This window comes from Oncorhynchus gorbuscha, linkage group LG08 (genome assembly GCF_021184085.1).
Source record: "Oncorhynchus gorbuscha isolate QuinsamMale2020 ecotype Even-year linkage group LG08, OgorEven_v1.0, whole genome shotgun sequence".
NCBI classification, from domain to species: domain Eukaryota; kingdom Metazoa; phylum Chordata; class Actinopteri; order Salmoniformes; family Salmonidae; genus Oncorhynchus; species Oncorhynchus gorbuscha.
The window spans coordinates 56,996,628-57,013,824 of record NC_060180.1 but is presented as its reverse complement, the minus strand read 5'-3'; the positions used below and the strand labels follow the sequence as shown (position 1 = coordinate 57,013,824).

Genomic DNA, 17,197 nt, shown 5'->3' with positions numbered 1-17,197 from the left:
GTGCGCGTAAAGATTGTGACAGGTGTGCATAATGATGGGCAGCCTGGCGCCTCGAGCGCAGCCTGGGGCCTCGAGCGCCAGGGAGGGGGGCGCCCCATCTAGGTGAGCCTGACAGGCCGGCTGATTCATGGGAGCCTGACGAGCCGGCTGAGGCGGGGAAGCCCGACGAGCTGGCTGAGGCATGAGAGCCTGACGAGCCGGATGAGGTGTGGAAGCCTGACAAGCCAGATGAGGCGGCAGAGGCATGAAAGCCTGACGATCCCACCGAGGCGTGGGAGCCTAACAAGCCGGCCGAGGCGTGGGAGCCTCACGAGTCGGCTAAGGTATGGGGCGGGAGTCGGCTGAGGCGTGGGGCGGGAGCCTGCTGAGCCAACCGAGGCAAGAAAACCTCTTGAGCCAGCTAAGGCCTGGAAGCCTGACGAGATGAAGTGGTGAAGTGGCCAAACGGAAGCCACTCCTCAGTAAAAGGAACATGACAGCCCGCTTGGAGTTTGCCAAAAGGCACCTAAAGGACTCTCAGAAACAAAATTCTCTGGTCTGATGAAACCAAGATTGAACTTTGGCCTAAATTGCAAGCGTCACATCTATAGGAAACCTGGCAAATCCCTACGGTGAAGCATGGTGGCGGCAACATCATGCTGTGAGGATGTTTTTCAGTGCAGGTGTAACCGATCTGAAATGGCTAACTATTTAGCGGTGGTTTGCGCTAATAGCATTTCAATTGGTGACATCACTTGCTCTGAGACCTTGAAGTAGTTGTTCCCCTTGCTCTGCAAGGGCTGTGGCTTTTGTGGCTGGATGGGTAATGATGCATCGGGGTGGCTGTTGTTGATGTGTGCAGAGGGTCCCTGGTTCGAGCCCAGGTTGGGGTGAGGAGAGGGACGGAAGCTATACTGTCACACAGGGACTGGGAGACTAGTCAGGACCAAAGGAAAGATGAACGGAGCAAACCTTCCAACTGGACAACGACCCTAAGCAGACAGCCAAGGCAAGGCAGACGTGGCTTCGGGAACGAGTTTCTGAATGTCCTTGAGTGGCCTAGCCAGAACCTTGACTTGAACACCATCAAACATCTCTAGAGAGACCTGAAAATAGCTGTGCAGTGAGGCTCCCCATCCAACCTGACAGAGTTTGAGTGGATCTGCAGAGAAGAATGTGAGAAACTCCCCCAAAACATGTGTAGATTGATGTGGGAGAAAAAACGATGTAATTCCTTTTAGAATAAGGCTGTAACGTAACAAAATGTTGAAAAAGTCAAGGGGTCTGAATACTTTCCGAATGTACTGTATATAGTGTATACCACAAAAACCTTCCCATGTGACATGTGTTGCTGAAAGATCTCTCAAAAATATTGGATATCAAAAACCGGAGATGGTGATAGTGATGTTGCTGTCATGCTCTCTCCCACTCTCAGAGCTCAATTATGGTGCAGGTCAGAGTTGGAAATTAATTTTATGGCCTTTAATCACAGAACCACTATACCGTTTGCGAAAGCCTTGCTCGGCTGCTGGAAAAAGCACAAGACTACACAGGGAGATCATTCTTAGACCCAGACTTTGTGCCCTCTCTCCCTCTCTGCACCTGCCACTCGCCTCATCACCAGATGCGCTCAGTTGCTCTTGTTCTTTCTACTCCTAAGTGCAAAACCCCATGCAAACTTTATTTTCTTTGAATATTGATGACTCCACTCTTGCAAGTCTCATGCAACCATCCCATTCATAAATGCATGGTGTCTGTGATAGCTCTAGTTATGTTTGGTCTATTATTCAGTCCTCCTGACATTCATTGACTGTTTACTTTTCATTTTTCAAATCGGGTGACCTAGTGTACTGGAGTTACCTCTGTTTTGACAGGGCAGATGCTGTAATAAAACCCAGGGCTGATGTTTATACATATTTATTAATACTGACAGTTTGTTTGGTCCATCGCAAGTCATCACAATATGTGGGCAGATAGCGACTGAATACGGGTTATTACTGTAGCCTATAATAAACACCTATAAACGTATTGGCGCGCAAATACAGTCGACTATCCCATAGTGCACTAGTGGGCTCCCAGATGAGCAACATCTTCAATGGCTTGATTTGGGTATTTCCAATAAAGGGGTCAGTGGTACTGCGCAATTTTTGACTTTCCCGCTATCATACAACTCATACGCTGCATTGAAATGACCAAAAATCATCTTTAGCCATGTGACAGAGGGATTTGGGGATTTATGCGAAATAAGCGCAATTTATTTTCCGAACAAAACAACCCGGAAATGTGTGCTTTGCCAGCGCATTCCCCCTCGCTCCTCTTCCTCTCGGTATTGAAGTGAAGCCCTCGAACAGAAAGGAGACGGGGATACGAAGTAGCTGTGATGCGGGGCATGATGGGTCTGAGATTGCTTGTCTTACTCGCATGGATTCTTGCCTTCAAAGCTGCTAATATTCAAGGTGTGAATGCCGACGAGGATCGGTCCCAAGATATGGAATGCAAAATGAAAAGCGTCACCGTGTCTGCGTTGCCGTTTTTGAGAGAAAACGACCTGAGCATCATGCATAGTCCGTCGGCCTCCGAGCCCAAGCTTCTGTTCTCGGTCAGAAATGATTTCCCGGGAGAAATAGTCGTCGTGGACGATCTAGAAAACACTGAACTCCCCTTTTTCGTCCTAGGTGAGTTCGGATGATAGGCTGCAGTCTTGATGTTCAGTACCCCCACTTGCCCATGTTTCATAAACGGTCTATTATTGTGATTGGAAGATTATATCTGCCATGTCCATTATTACACGTGAGATGAGTATGTGCAATATAATACACACTAGGCCTGGCTAAGATTGCTATATGCTATAATCATTTCCACGGTGTACTTTGAGTTGGCTACATGACGATAATGAACCTACTTCAATTGCTTTTTTAGAACTGTAGACACATGCATGGCAAACATAATCGAGCATAATGACTAGTAATACTGAAATTACATTGTCATATTAACAAAAACATAGCTGGTTTCAAGGTTATGTGCTACCAATCATTAGCATTGATGGCTGAAAGTGCAGGACGCGAGCCTATTGATAATAATAGTATAGCCTACTACAGTATATCCACTAAAGTAAGGAAGGAATGTATGTCAGGAATGTATGTGAAAATATTCAATATTTGCGATCCTATTACCTCACTGAGATGAATAGACATGTTATATGTGTTTACATGCTGGTGGAGTTAACAGGTGTAGCACTATATCACTACAACCGGTGTTCTTTACCATGTATAGACTGGTCTACTGTACATATTCTCCATAGTTTTACAGTTTTCAGATGGTAGACTCAGCTCTGTAGAATAGCCTTTATTGATACCCACTCCGTATATACAACAAAATATACGTTTAAATAATGTTCCTTTTTACATGTTCACAAATTTAGGCAATGTTTTTTTTTAGAACAAACTCAAGAATGCTTTGAGTGGGAAAGAACATAAGCAGGGTGAGTGGCGTTCACTTCAGAACTCTGGCTGCTGTCCATGGTGCTGATTAGAGAAGCGCACAACTGCTATAGTTCTATGGGACTCTTTGAATGTGGACTGTCCTTTCATATGGCAGGACTGTGCAGTGAGGGAGTGTGATATGGGACTGGGTATGCATCCCAAATGGCACCTGTGCCTTCAGAAAGTATTCATACCCCTTCACTTATTCCACATTTTGTTGTGTTACAGCCTGAATTCAAAATCGATTAAATACATTTTTCCCCCCACCCATCTACACACAATACCCCGTAATAAAAAGGTGAACACATGTTTTTAGATTTTTTTTCTAATGTATTGAAATTGAAATACAGAACTATCTAATTTACATAAGTATTCACACCCCTGAGTCAATACTTTGTAGAAACACCTTTGGCAGCGATTACAGCTGTGAGTCTTTCTGGATAAGTATCTAAGTATCTAAGAGTGTTGCACACCTGGAATGTGCACCATTTGCCCATTATTCTTTTAAACATTCTTCAAGCACTGTCAAAATGGTTGTTAATCATTGCTAGACAAGCATTTTCAGGTCTTGCCATAGATTTTCAAGTAGATTTAAGTGAAAACTGTAACTTGACCACTCAGGAACATTCACTGTCTTCTTGGTAAGCAACTCTAAGTGTATATTTGGTATTGTGTTTTATTGTTATTGTCCTACTGAAAGGTGAATTGATCTCCCAGTGTCTTGGACAGACTGAACCAGATTTTCCTCTTCGATTTAGCCTAAGTCAAGCTTGTATTGGACTTGACCCAAATATAACAGTATACTTACTTTAGTGTCTTGTTGCAAACAAACGTATTTTCACTCTGTCAATTAGGTTAGTATTGTGGAGTAACTACAATGTTGTCGATCCATTCTCAGTTTTCTCTTATCACAGCCATTACACTCTGTAACTGTTTTAAAGTCACTATTGGCCTCATGGTGAAATCTCTGAAAAGTGTCCTTCCTCTCTGACAACTGAGTTAGAAAGGACGCCTGTATCTTTGTAGTGACTGGGTGTCCAAGTGTAACCATCCAAAGCGTAATTAATAACTATACCATAATCAAAAGGGATTTTCAATGTCTGCTTTTCAATTTCTTTACCCATCTACAAACAGGTGTCCTTTGTGAGACATTGGGAAACCTCCGTGGTCTTTGTGGTTGAATCTGTGTTTGAAATTCACTGCTTGAATGAGGGACCGTACAGATAATTGTATGTGTGGGGTACAGGGATGAGGTCATCATTCAAAAATCATGTTAAACACTGTTAAAGTCCATGCAACTTAAATGTTTTTATTAATTTGTAGAAATGTCAAAAACATAATTCCACTTTGACATTATGGGGTGTTGTGTGTAGGCCATTGACCAACAAAATCTCAACAAAATCTTACATTTTCAGTTAAGGCTGTAACACAACAAAATGTGTAAAAAGTCAAGGGATGTGAATACTTTCTGATGGCACTACTTTTATGGACCCTGCTCATAGGTAGTCATGGTTCCACCTGTCACCAGAGGGCGGTAGAGACCGCCATGGAGACATTAACGACACTCAGGTGTGTCTATTTACTCATTATGTGTTTTCTGTTGTCCTTTGCAGAAGCTTGAATTGTTTACTGTGTGCATTCGTTTCCTGAGTGCGTTCATTCGTTTCCTGAGTACGTTCGTTCGTTTCCTGAGTGCGTTCGTTCGTTCGTTTCCTGAGTGCGTTTGTTCGTTTCCTGAGTGCGTTCATTCGTTTCCTGAGTGCGTTTGTTCGTTTCCTGAGTGCGTTTGTTCGTTTCCTGAGTGCGTTCGTTTCCTGAGTGAGTTTTCGAAACTTAATGTTTGCTGTTTTTACTGTGATCCTGCAGCTACCGTTTCTCAGTAAACTATTATGTTTATTCTTAACCACTGATTCCTCATCTGATCTCTTCTCTGGACCTGGGTCTCAATCTTACCACATCACAGCAAGATTCTGCCTCAACATGGACCCGGCAGAGATCACCCAGATTCAGAATGCTATAACCCAACAAGGAGCAATGCTAGGGCAGCAGCAAGAACAACTCTCCCAAATATCAGAGAACCTCCAGGCACTTACCAATCCCCTCTAACCCCAGGCCCAACCCTAACCCTGGAGGAGGCAATGCCCAAGTCTCATCGCCCAGTGCTACAGGCGTTGCCGTAGTTCCTCTAGGGAACCTGCACTGGGAACCCAAGATCCCAGCCCCAGAGCAGTATGACGGCCACCCTGGAGAATGCAAGGGGTTCCTTACTGAGTGCTTTCTGGTGTTTGAGCTACAGTCCTCCTCGTTCCACACCGATAGGGCCATGATTACCTACATCATCTCTCTACTCTCGGGCAATGTCCTGGCGTGGGCAACTGCAGTGTGGGAACAGCAGCCACCATCCTGCAGCTCCACATTAGCCTTCACTGCAGAGTTGTGATGAGTCTTCAACAATCTACTCGGCGGACGAGAAGCGCCAAACCGACTGATCAACCTCCACCAAGAGGCCAGACCAGTGGCTGACTTCGCCATTGAGTTTCGCACCCTTGCCACCGAGAGTGGGTGGAATACTGAGGCACTGGTCACCTCTCTCCACCAGGGTCTGTCTAACTCCATCAAGGATGAACTGGCCGCTCGGGAACTGGGAGAACACCTCAAGTCCCTGATAATGCTGGCCATCAGGATTGACCACCGCATCCGAGAAAGTGTGAGACAGCTCCTTTTTTGACACCACCACTCTATCCCGGTTTCCGGAGCATCCCACACCCCCCTAGACCAGCATTAAGGAGCCCAGAGAGCTGAGACGCACACGTCTGAGCCCACAGGAACGTGACAGGTGTATGTGGAGGTCTCGGCCATCTCCGTTCTACATGCCCATAGTTGACTGGAAATGCCTGGGCTTGCCAGGACAAGGGGAGACCCTGACAAACTGTGCAGTTACTCCCCAGCTATCCTGTCACCGTCTGACGCTACCAGCAACACTCCATTGGGACAACCGTCAGCACCACATTCAAGCCTTTGTGGACTACGGAGCTGCAAATAATTTCAGTGACCAAGACTTCACCAGAGAATTACAAATCCCCTCCATGAAATGTCCCACCCCTCTGCAGATTCAAGCCCTCGATGGACACCTCATCAGCTCCGGCCAGGTGGAATATCAGACCGAGCCCATTCTACTGCAGGTTGGGTTCCCGAGAACCCCCTTATCCTTGGGTACCCCTGCCTAGTGCTACATAACCCACTATTCTCCTGGTCCACAGGACACCTGCTAGACTGGGGTAAGAACTGCCAGACTAAATAACTAAAAGCCCCACCAAGAGCCTTGTCGTGTTCCCCGGTGTCCATTGAATACCAAGACTTTTCTGCTCTCCTTCCTGAGTACTTCAACCTCTGGGAGGCCTTCAGTAAGAGGCAATCCGCCACCCTCCCTCTTCATCGTCCATACGACTGTGCCATAGAACTCCTCCCCAACTCCACCCCTCCCTGTGGCCGTCTGTACTCCCTCTCGACCCCTGAAGCAGCAGTCATGAACAAATACATCCGGGAGTCGTTGGAGGCAGGTTCCATTCACTCCTCTACATCCACAGCGGGTCAGGATTCTTCTTCGTCAGAAAGGATGGAGTTCTGCGTCCCTGCATCAATTACAGAAGGCTGAACAGGATTACGATTAAGAATCGTTACCCCCTACCCCTGATGTCCGCCACACCGGAGTTGGCTCATGGGGCCCAATTCTTCACCAAACTGGACCTCCGCAATGCTTACAATCTGGTGAGAATCAGGGAGGGAGATTAATGGAAAACTGCCTTAAACACCCAAGTTGCCACTGAGTATTTAGTCATGCCCTTCAGATTATCGAACTCACCGGCAGTCTTCCAAGCATTGGTCAATGACACGCTTAGGGATATGTTGAATCGGTTTGTTTTTGTTTACCTTGCGACAACCTGATCTTCTCCAAGACCCTTCCAGAATACATCCTGCCTGTCCGCCAAGTCCCGAGACTCCTCCTGCACAGTCAACTATACATCAAGATAGAGAAGTATGAGTTACATGTATCCCAAGTTTCCTTCCTGGCCACATTATCTCTATCGTCAGCATCCAAATGGACCCCGTAAAGGTAAGGGCTGTCACCGACTGGCCCCATCCTGCCTCACTCAAAGAGGTCCAGTGGTTCCTCTGGTTTGCCAGACTTCCCAAGGACATTATCTCGGATAGGGGGCGCCCCAGTTTGTCGCACGGTATTGGAAAGCCTTCTGCTCCCTGTTGGGGGCGTCGGTGAGTCTCTCCTTGGGATTCCACCCACAGTTGAATGGGTAAATGGAGCAGACCAACCAGGAGCTGGAGAAAGTTCCTCCTCTATTTTGTCTCCACCCAGACCAGCAACTGGAGAAAGTTCCTCGTCTGGGACGGAGTATGCACACAACACACTGCCAAACTCGTAGAGTGGCCAGATGGATGCCGCTCCTCAGTAAAAGGCACATGACAGTCCACTTAGAGTTTGCTACATGGCACCTAAGGCAGACTAATCAGGACCGAGGGAAAAATGAACGGAGCAAAGTACAGAGAGATCCTGGGTGAAAACTTGCTCTAGAGCGTTCAGGACCTCAGACTGGGGCGAAGTTTCACCTTCCAACAGGACAATGACACTAAACACACAGCCAAGAAAAGGCAGGAGTGGCTTTGGGACAAATCTCTGAATGTCCTTGAGGGGCCCAGTCAAAGCCCGGACTTGAACCCGATCTAACATCTCTGGAGAGACCTGAAAATAGCTGTACAGCGATGCTCCCTATCCAACCTGACCAAGCTTGAGAAGATCTGCAGAGAAGAATGGGAGAAACTCCCCAAATACAGGTGTGCCCAGCTTGTAGCATCATACCCAAGAAAACTCGAGGTTGTAATCTATGCCAAAGGTGCTTCAAAAAGGCCTGAGTAAAGGGTCTGAATACTTATGTAAATGTCATATTTCCATTTATAAATTTGTAAACATATCTAAAAACCTGTTTTTACTTCTTTGTCGTTATGGGTTATTGTGTGTTTAAACCATTTTAGAATAAGGCTTTAATGTAACAAAATGTGAAAAATTGGAGGAGTCTGAGTACTTTCTGAACGCACTGTATAGTGTGATACTATAAAGTGAAGCCTTTGGGGAACAAAATACATTACAAAATTGTATTTGTTCAGAACGCATGGCCAAAAGAGTGAGACAACAAATCCACATCAGTGGAGGCTGCTGAGGGGACGACGGCTCATAATAATGGCTGGAACGGAGGAGATGGAATGGTATCAAACACATGGAAACCATGAGTTTGATGTATTTGATATCATTCCGCTCCATCCATTACCACGAGCCCGTCCTCCCCAATTAAGGTGCCACCAACCTCCTGTGATCCACACATTAATGGAGTCTGCTCTGTAAGTCACATTGCACCACATTTGTGGGAGGGGCCATGTACCAGCTTTGTTAGCACTAACATATCCTACTCAAAACAAGGCATGCGTGCTGTATCGTTGCTGTGTTTGCAATCACATACAGTATTTCCATGCTATTTAGTAGGCTTAACAAGTATGTGTGATTGTCATCATCATGTAGTAATGAGTCTGATGGTAGTATGCCTCACTAGTTTGCTTGAGACAATATTGCTTGAGGCAAAATGGAGTATGACACCACTGTACAATATCCAGGATTTTCTATTCATAACCCACAATGACAAACTTCCCATTTCCTGCCGGTGCCTAGCATACCCAAAACATGATGCTGCCACAACAACACTTGAAAATACAGAGGAATCAACAACATTGCATTCACTCGACATTACTGGCCTGTATGATAAAGTGAAAAGAAGGAAGCCTGTGTTAAAAAATGCACTTCATATCATCTGTTTTGTTGCAACATGGCCGTTAAGTAATTCTGAAAAATAATTGTAGGTTTTTGGTCAAATCCAATACCACACAACACAGAGTGAAACGCTCTGTACTTTCAAGTATTGTGGTGGCAGCATCATGTTATGGTTATGCTTGTCACCGGCAGGGACTGGAGAGTTTGTCAGGATGAAAGGAGCATAGATTTTTCAGCGGGACAATTACACAAATGTTAATGCCAAAGAGAAACCAGGCTTTCCAAGAGGTTTTGAGTGTTCCTGAATGGTTCAGTCTCAGTCCCGCCTTAAATCAGAGACAAGGTTAGAATATTGCTGTCCATCGATCATTCCCAACCAAATTTACTGAGCTTTCTTTGACAAGAACAGTGGACTGTGTGTGTATGTTGCCCTAAGAGTTGTGAAAAGTTGGTAGAATCGTATAAAAACATTTTCACAGCTGTAATAGCTGCCAAATGTGCTTCCACCAAGTATTACCACAAGGGTGTGGGGACATATGCAATTAAGACATAATTCGGTTTTTCTTTCACTTTTTAGATTTCATTTTAAGGCAGCAAACTGTGAAGACTGCACTGGGTGTAGACTTTCACCAAGCACTGTATATCCCCTTCACGTTATAGCAGATAGAGCTGTAATGTACCTTTGTTCTCAGATGAGCTAATAAAGTCTCCCTTTGGGGGAGATATTTCTCAGTATTTACTCTGGCAGCAGCTGATCATCCCCATATGCTGAAAGGCACCACATGCAGATTAATTACGTAAGTCCTAATATGAAATAATGGAATCATTTGGTCCAGTATAACCTACCTTTGGGGAATTAACATTGGTTCACACGATCCCATCATTATGAATATGCATGGGGAATTTTTATTAATACATATTCGCGTGTACACACGTAATTGAGTTGTGCGTGCACCCTGTTATCAATAATACATGTTTAGACCAGAGTTCAATCACTATCCCAAAGTTGTGGTAAGAAGCCAGTTGGCATTTGAGGATTATTTGACTAAGAATTTATTCTTACCTACCTGCTCCATAAATTACTTGTAACCCACTCCTCTGTGTGTGTTTGCAGTTCTGTACAGTAGGTAGAAAGTCCATCCTTACCCGGGCTAGCCAATGCATTGTTTTAATTCCAAATGTTGAACAAAAGCAGCAGAATCGTTTAGTTTATTTTCCCTATTAGTTTTATGAGTATGAGTAGCAATAGAAATGTGATATCTGTTTTACCATTACTGGGTTTTACACAGATTTAAAGGTAATTAGTACATTTCAGGATGCACGCTGCTTCAGGTGTTTACACCTCCATCTCCACACTCTATTAATACTTAATGTAGCGTAAACAGAACACATGCAAGGGTTTGAAGCTATTTTTAATTGGATATAATGGGTTCCCTTTTAGTATTGCCCGGTGAGCACAAAATCCACCACACAATCACACACACTGACAAGTACTGGCACTCATGCATAGTACAATACATACAGATGCAGGATCTTAATTTGACCTACAATATATTGTCACAGCAAAATAATCCTGAAGAAATATGATTTTAACTTTTAGTCCATAATGTTGCTTGATCGGTGGTTAGGCTTTGAGCTGGCAAAAAGTAGGCTACATGAAAAGTGTTAGTATGGGTTTTCTGTGAATTTATTTATTTACGGTGCAAGAAAATTCTCAGTAACAAAAGAGAGATCAAATTAAGATCCTACATATTTACACCCCTTCTCCGATCCACCCACACAAAAGACCACAAAGGTTTCCTTGCACATACCAACCTCTGATTGATATATATATATATTTTTAACCAAAATACTTCTTTCTGATATGAAGAAGCAGCAAAGCTGAGTTGTAGTCCAGGCATTGCTACAGCGATAGAGAGGGAGCACAGAGAGATTGTGTGCCAGTGAATGGTTTCCATGACAACGCGAGCTGGTGCTTAGACTAGTCCCTTGAAGAGAGGTGATGTTTATCTCCCCACTAGGAGGGGGTAGCAGCAGTAGCTGTGGGAGCACCTTTGTTAAAAATCGAATGCTAACTACTGTGTGTGGATCTCCATTGATTAGCTGTGGATTTTGCATGGTTTCTGGTGTCTTTATGTCTACCTGAAAATGATCAAAATCAAGTTTTAAAAATCTATTTTAATATTTGCTATACTTCTAAACCAATATTCAAATCATATGTCTATTCTAAATGCGTTGGCGGTGTTGTATTCATATGTTGGAAATGATCCCAGTCAAGCACAGCATGTGAATTAATATTGTGCTGTCATTAGCAAATATGTTTTGCGTCTGTAGACTGCAGTGTCTCAGTAGTATGTCGATATAGTTGCCAAACTGTATTACTGCTTTTATTTGACTCTTGGGTTAGAAAGGCTCATCTGGGTGCAATGAAAGAAGATGAAATCTATATGCAGGCTCACATGTACTGTATGACTGGGACAAAATTCTGGACAACCAAACAGAGCAGCGGTGGTTAGGAATATTTTTGTCCTTTGGAAAAAGTTATGCAGTCTTGTAATTTATGGCACTTCACGACCAGTAGCCTTCAGAGTTCTTAAGGCAAAAAAAGAAACAAATATTTAAAGATGAAGCAGTTACAAGATTAAATGTAGAAAGGGTTATTTAGCTCATTTCTTCAATTAGAACCAGTATCCAGAAGTTTCTAGGGTATTGAGGGTAAGATACTGCTCTCCCCATCCTTATTACACCATCCTCTTCATACAGTATAAGTGAATCTTCCGTACTGACCTGGACATTCCCAGTGATCTCACAACCCTTGAAGAAGACATTGAAGTCATTCTAAGACATCAATAGGAATGAAGCACTGAATTGTGTTATTTCTGGTACCAAAATGTCAATCAGGGAAAAAAGGTTTCCAATGTGAGACACCATTCTCATAAAATGTGGGAGTCTAATTCACGTGCAGTCTACTGTGTAATGAGATGATGGACCTGATTGGCTTAATGCCCCAAGTAGGGTAATGTTCCCCAGATTATGAATGATTAAAGAGATTTTGACATTTATTTGAACATGACACTGAGCAATTTAAGTTACATTCAGTGGAGTTACTCAATTACGTTTATATTAAACAGCCTAATGGCAAACCATTTTAACATCAACGTAACGAGTAATGTATTAGTTGTTCATACTTTTGACCAATACTGAATTTTGTACTTTTGAAAGTAGCACGCACAAGTTGGTGACTTGGGGAAAAAACCTTTGAGTGACACCTGAGTTTGGCGCAATGGGAGTGACCCTTCTAATATCGGTAGTGGGGAACACACTGTATTTCCTTGCACTCTCCAAAGGATGACTAATTTCAGGGCTCTGTTCATTCTGTCTGGAAGCTGATCTTGCAGTCTTTCTATAGGACACAGGTCTATCTTTTTCAGGCGGAGACTTTTTCAATTTCCATCCACTTAAGCTACTTTGAGGGCTGACAGAAATGTTCTGTATGGAATTCACATTTTTGCACTGCAGTGCTAATCATGGAAATCCTTTTTTCGACACTGCTGGGACACTTGTCTGACCGTGTCACAGTCGTAAAGATAGTATGGAGGAAGTTTAAGGTGACCTTTTCACAATAGCACAGTAGGGTTATCGCTATAGAATGGTGAATGTAATGTATGTCAGCCATGGCAAGTTAGTTAAATATTTACAAGGAGGTAGTTTTTCAATTATAAAATATGCCATCTTCTTGGCCAGTAATTGCTCTCAGGAGGATCTTAGAAACCGTACAGCTATATAAATATATTTTTCAGCAGTTGTCACAAAGTGCTCATACAGACACCCATCCTAAAACCCCAAAGACTTCGAACAGCAAGCTAGGAAGAAACCTAGAGAGGGACCAGGCTCTGAGGGGTGGCTAAGTCGTCTTCTGGCTGTGCCGGGTGGAGATTATAAGAGTACATGGTCGTTAAGGATCGTACCTCAGGATATTCAAATGTTCATAGATGACCAGCAGGGTCAAATAATATTCACAGTAGTCATATAAGGTGGAACACTTAGCACTTCAGGAGTTAATGTCAGTTAGCATTTCATAACTCAGCATTTAGAGTTCAAGACAGCAGGTGTGGTAGAAAGAGAGCGTGAGAGAGAGAGATGGCAAACAGTTAGGATACTTTGTTTGACAATGATACCCTCTGTATGACAAGCAGACCCTCTGTGAGATTTGTTTTAGGAAGGCTTACACCCAATCCGCATTGCCAAGTAATGTACCTAATGTACACAGTGTTCATAAACAATGAATACATACAGTATGCATGGTACTGCTTAAACATCATGGATCCACTTACTGTCAATTATCTTCCTTACAAAATAAGAGTTGTAGTGGGATCGGATGGTTGGTGAGAAGTTAATAGTTGATTTTTACAGTAATGAATGGCAATGCGGTGCCAACACAATTAAGCTGAAAACATTTCTCTTGTTGTTTACCTCATTCCCAGAATATTTGATGGTAGTAAAATCATTTGTTTCCACCCTGCCTGCCTTCAATGTGATCACAAATTTAAAATGTACTCTTGGTTTAGGTATTTTAATCATAATCATAAGTAATTTGATTAATAAGACATCCTTCCAGAAAGTAAAGCAATGTTTATCGACCGATTTATCAACCTCCTCTGACTAGAGGTGAAGTGAGTGAGTTTTACATAGAAGTGTACACAGGTTAGCTTCCTAGGGATGTCTGTCTGTCATTAGGCTGCAGTGTGCAAGACTGACAATCAAGCTCCAGGTGAGAACAGTGAGGGAGTGATAGCAGGAACTACTTTGTCAGTGGTAACTTATTGTCAGTGAGTCTTGTCTGAACCTTGGCTGAGGGTGGCTGATACTGACTAGCGTCTGTCGGAGTTCACTTTTTGCCTCTTCTAGTGCAAGACACAACCAAGCGATGTCCTATTTTTCCGATTTGATAAGTTGTTGTCTACTGCTACAATGCTAGTCGAGGGAAAGAACAATTAGGCTTGTAAGTAAGTCGTTATGTCCAAACGTAAATGAAAGGTGAAGCAACATGATGAAACTGTCCTGTTGAGAAAATGCTTCATGGGCCTTGTTATTACTGATGTGTATGAAGGACATACACTATGGATGGTTCACTATGCTTCATGGGCCTTGTTATTACTGATGTGTATGAAGGACATACACTATGGATGGTTCACTATGCTTCATGGGCCTTGTTATTACTCATGTGTATGAAGGACATACACTATGGATGGTTCACTATGCTTCATGGGCCTTGTTATTACTGATGTGTATGAAGGACATACACTATGGATGGTTCACTATGCTTACGTAGGAGTTGGCAAGGATCAGAAACATATTACAGTATAAGTCATGATGTATTATTTATTGAGTTGGCTTGAGTTTATGCTTAAGAGCTTTGCAACATACCTGGCACATCCATATTCAACTGTTTGTTTCGCAATAGTGGCTCTGGCTCTGCATTTATACCCCGACTTGACCAGCTCTACAACCTTTTATGAAGCACATTGCTTGCTATTTTGCTGGAATGATGAAGACCTCTTGAACCTACTGCAGTGTCTTCTACAGCAGACTGTTGTGTCACCTTCACACTCACCTAGTACAATTGACTCTATGAGGGGTAATATTATGTGAGAAAGCATTATCACACATCTTGAACCTCTGTACTACTTACTGTAAGCTCTGATGAATGATGCAATGTGCAATGAACCATGGATTTGCGGAATTATATTATGTAACACTATATTGTTTTGTTTGTTAAGAAACAATAACTTTCTCAGTTGCCATGGTTGGACTCTCAAAGAACTTGCTTGAGCTTGCTAGATGAAAGGCTGTCCAGTGGGTCAGTCCTGTATACATGCGTGGGCTTGGTTGTTCCCATAGTTACAAGAATAAATCAAGTTAAACCCTATATCATATTGTTACTAACTCTGACTTTGTGCTGTACCAAAGCTTTGCTTGATGATTATTTCAACCTTGACAAGATTTTGCGAAGGATTTACCAAACATTGATATGACAGACTAATTTGCATTTATTATCTGCATACATTTTCTTGTGATTCATCGTACTCCCCTGACAGAACAATGCTTTTAAAAAAGGATCTTGAAAAGGGAAAGTGTTTCAATGGACATGCTAGGGTCCCAAAATGAGATAAATAAAACCATTTCTAACAGATGAAACCATTTTGACAAATGGACAGTGGTTTTATGAGGTTTACAGTTTGCTGGATGTCCTCTAGTGTTTGCATTCAGACCTGGCTCTTCCATTAGAGCTCCCTTTTCATCATGGCAATGGGTCTAATGGACAGAGGACCCTGCAACGTTGCCAGAAGGTTAAATAGATGCCCATAGATCTCTGAACACACGGCCATTATATGCTCCCACAATCCCACTACAGCTCGTGAGGTTGAAGCAATCACGATCACAATCACGGTGTGTCTCTTAGTCTTTCAGAACCATGTTTGCATAGCTTGTTTGACATCACCTCTGCTCAGTTTTTGCCGTAATTCATCGATTTGTGTATTGATTCAAGAGCACCTCATCAGATGCAGGGAAACCGATCCTTAATTTATACACATCATTACTATTCTACAATGCGGTCTTCGTTCTTCGCAACCTACGCAACCATTGTAATCAGATTTTCCATGCATACACAAAACAGTGGAAAATGTATAGTTCCATTCTAATCAGCACATGATTTTTCCACTTACAGAATCTGTCTGTCATTATTTTGTTAGATTTACAAACAAACACTTTTTTGACTGCCATATGTTTTGACAGATGTTATCAACATGCCCCAGAGGAGGGAAGGCAGACGTCCTGTCTCCATAGCTGAAGATGAGAAATTGTATTTTTGTGAATGTTCAGAACATTTGCATTCCCCTCGTGATTCCATTCCAGCACCATTCTCTAATAAAAGGGTGTCAAACAAATATTGACAAGGGTGCCGCATTCTGTCTTCAACGATTTGTCATACAGTATTTCCTCACTTTCAAAATGCGCTAAAATGTCTCCTCTATCCATCGTTTTTGGAATTTTTGATGCTAGCTTTCATTTTGGTGATTTTTAGCGAGCTGGACACGGTCAAGAAACTGTATGAATGTAGGTCCATTGTCATTACTACCCCGTTTCAATTTGGTTTGAGTCATTTTATTATAGTTATTTTTTCCTCTCAATTTTTTTTACTCAAACCACCTGCGGGCCAGATTGGATCCCCTCGCTGGCTCTATGCTTGAAACCCCTGCTCTACTACAATGCTGGAGATTCACTGATGCTCATACATCTTTCGAGACGGCAGTTACACTTTTATGGTTAAATTAATCTGAACGTTTCTAGCACTTTAAGGCAGCACGAACAGTGTTTTCTTTACAATACAAATATTTCCTAAAAAAGACACATCTAAATACTCACCACATGTTATTATATAGACAGCAATAGTCCAAAAAATATTACAACATTTGCTTTAGTGGATTTCTTTCAAAGCTGTCCCCAACTTTCTGTTTTACTTTATCTGATTACTTTACACAGTATGAGACAAACTTTACCATTATTCCAGGACACTGCACCCATGCTATGAAACAATGATTCATTTATTTACAAGACCATTACATATCATTAATGAAGAACAAATTAAGTGGTGAAGTAACCTCAAGAAAATAAGTGCTTTACTTAATTACTTCAGAAATGACATTTGAATAATGCTAACAGAAGGACTAAGACACGTAATCAGGAAGCCATTAAGTAGATGAAGGTAATCCAGAAGGACTGAAATTAAATTAGAAAGTGGTGAATAAATGCAGTGGGACAAGAGCAGGCGCAGCCAATGTGAATTTAGATAAAGCCTATCCCAGATATAGGCTTATGCACACTTTGAAAAGATGACAAT

The 17,197-nt window shown here is 42.7% G+C and overlaps 1 protein-coding gene across 12 annotated transcripts in view; it reads left to right on the top strand.

The window, feature by feature from the left end:
* The first annotated feature begins 2,075 nt into the window (after positions 1-2,075).
* Positions 2,076-17,197, top strand: part of LOC124041872 (astrotactin-1-like) — a 257,985-nt gene continuing 242,863 nt past the window's right edge. For 4 of the 12 annotated variants that reach the window (XM_046359967.1, XM_046359959.1, XM_046359963.1 and 1 more), the window contains exon 1: positions 2,077-2,654. In XM_046359967.1, the coding sequence (XP_046215923.1) occupies positions 2,360-2,654 (295 nt within the window). In that variant the 5' untranslated portion in view covers positions 2,077-2,359. Of the gene's footprint in view, positions 2,655-17,197 lie in introns of all 12 variants that reach the window. The other 8 variants (XM_046359969.1, XM_046359965.1, XM_046359964.1 and 5 more) reach the window with 4 other exon arrangements.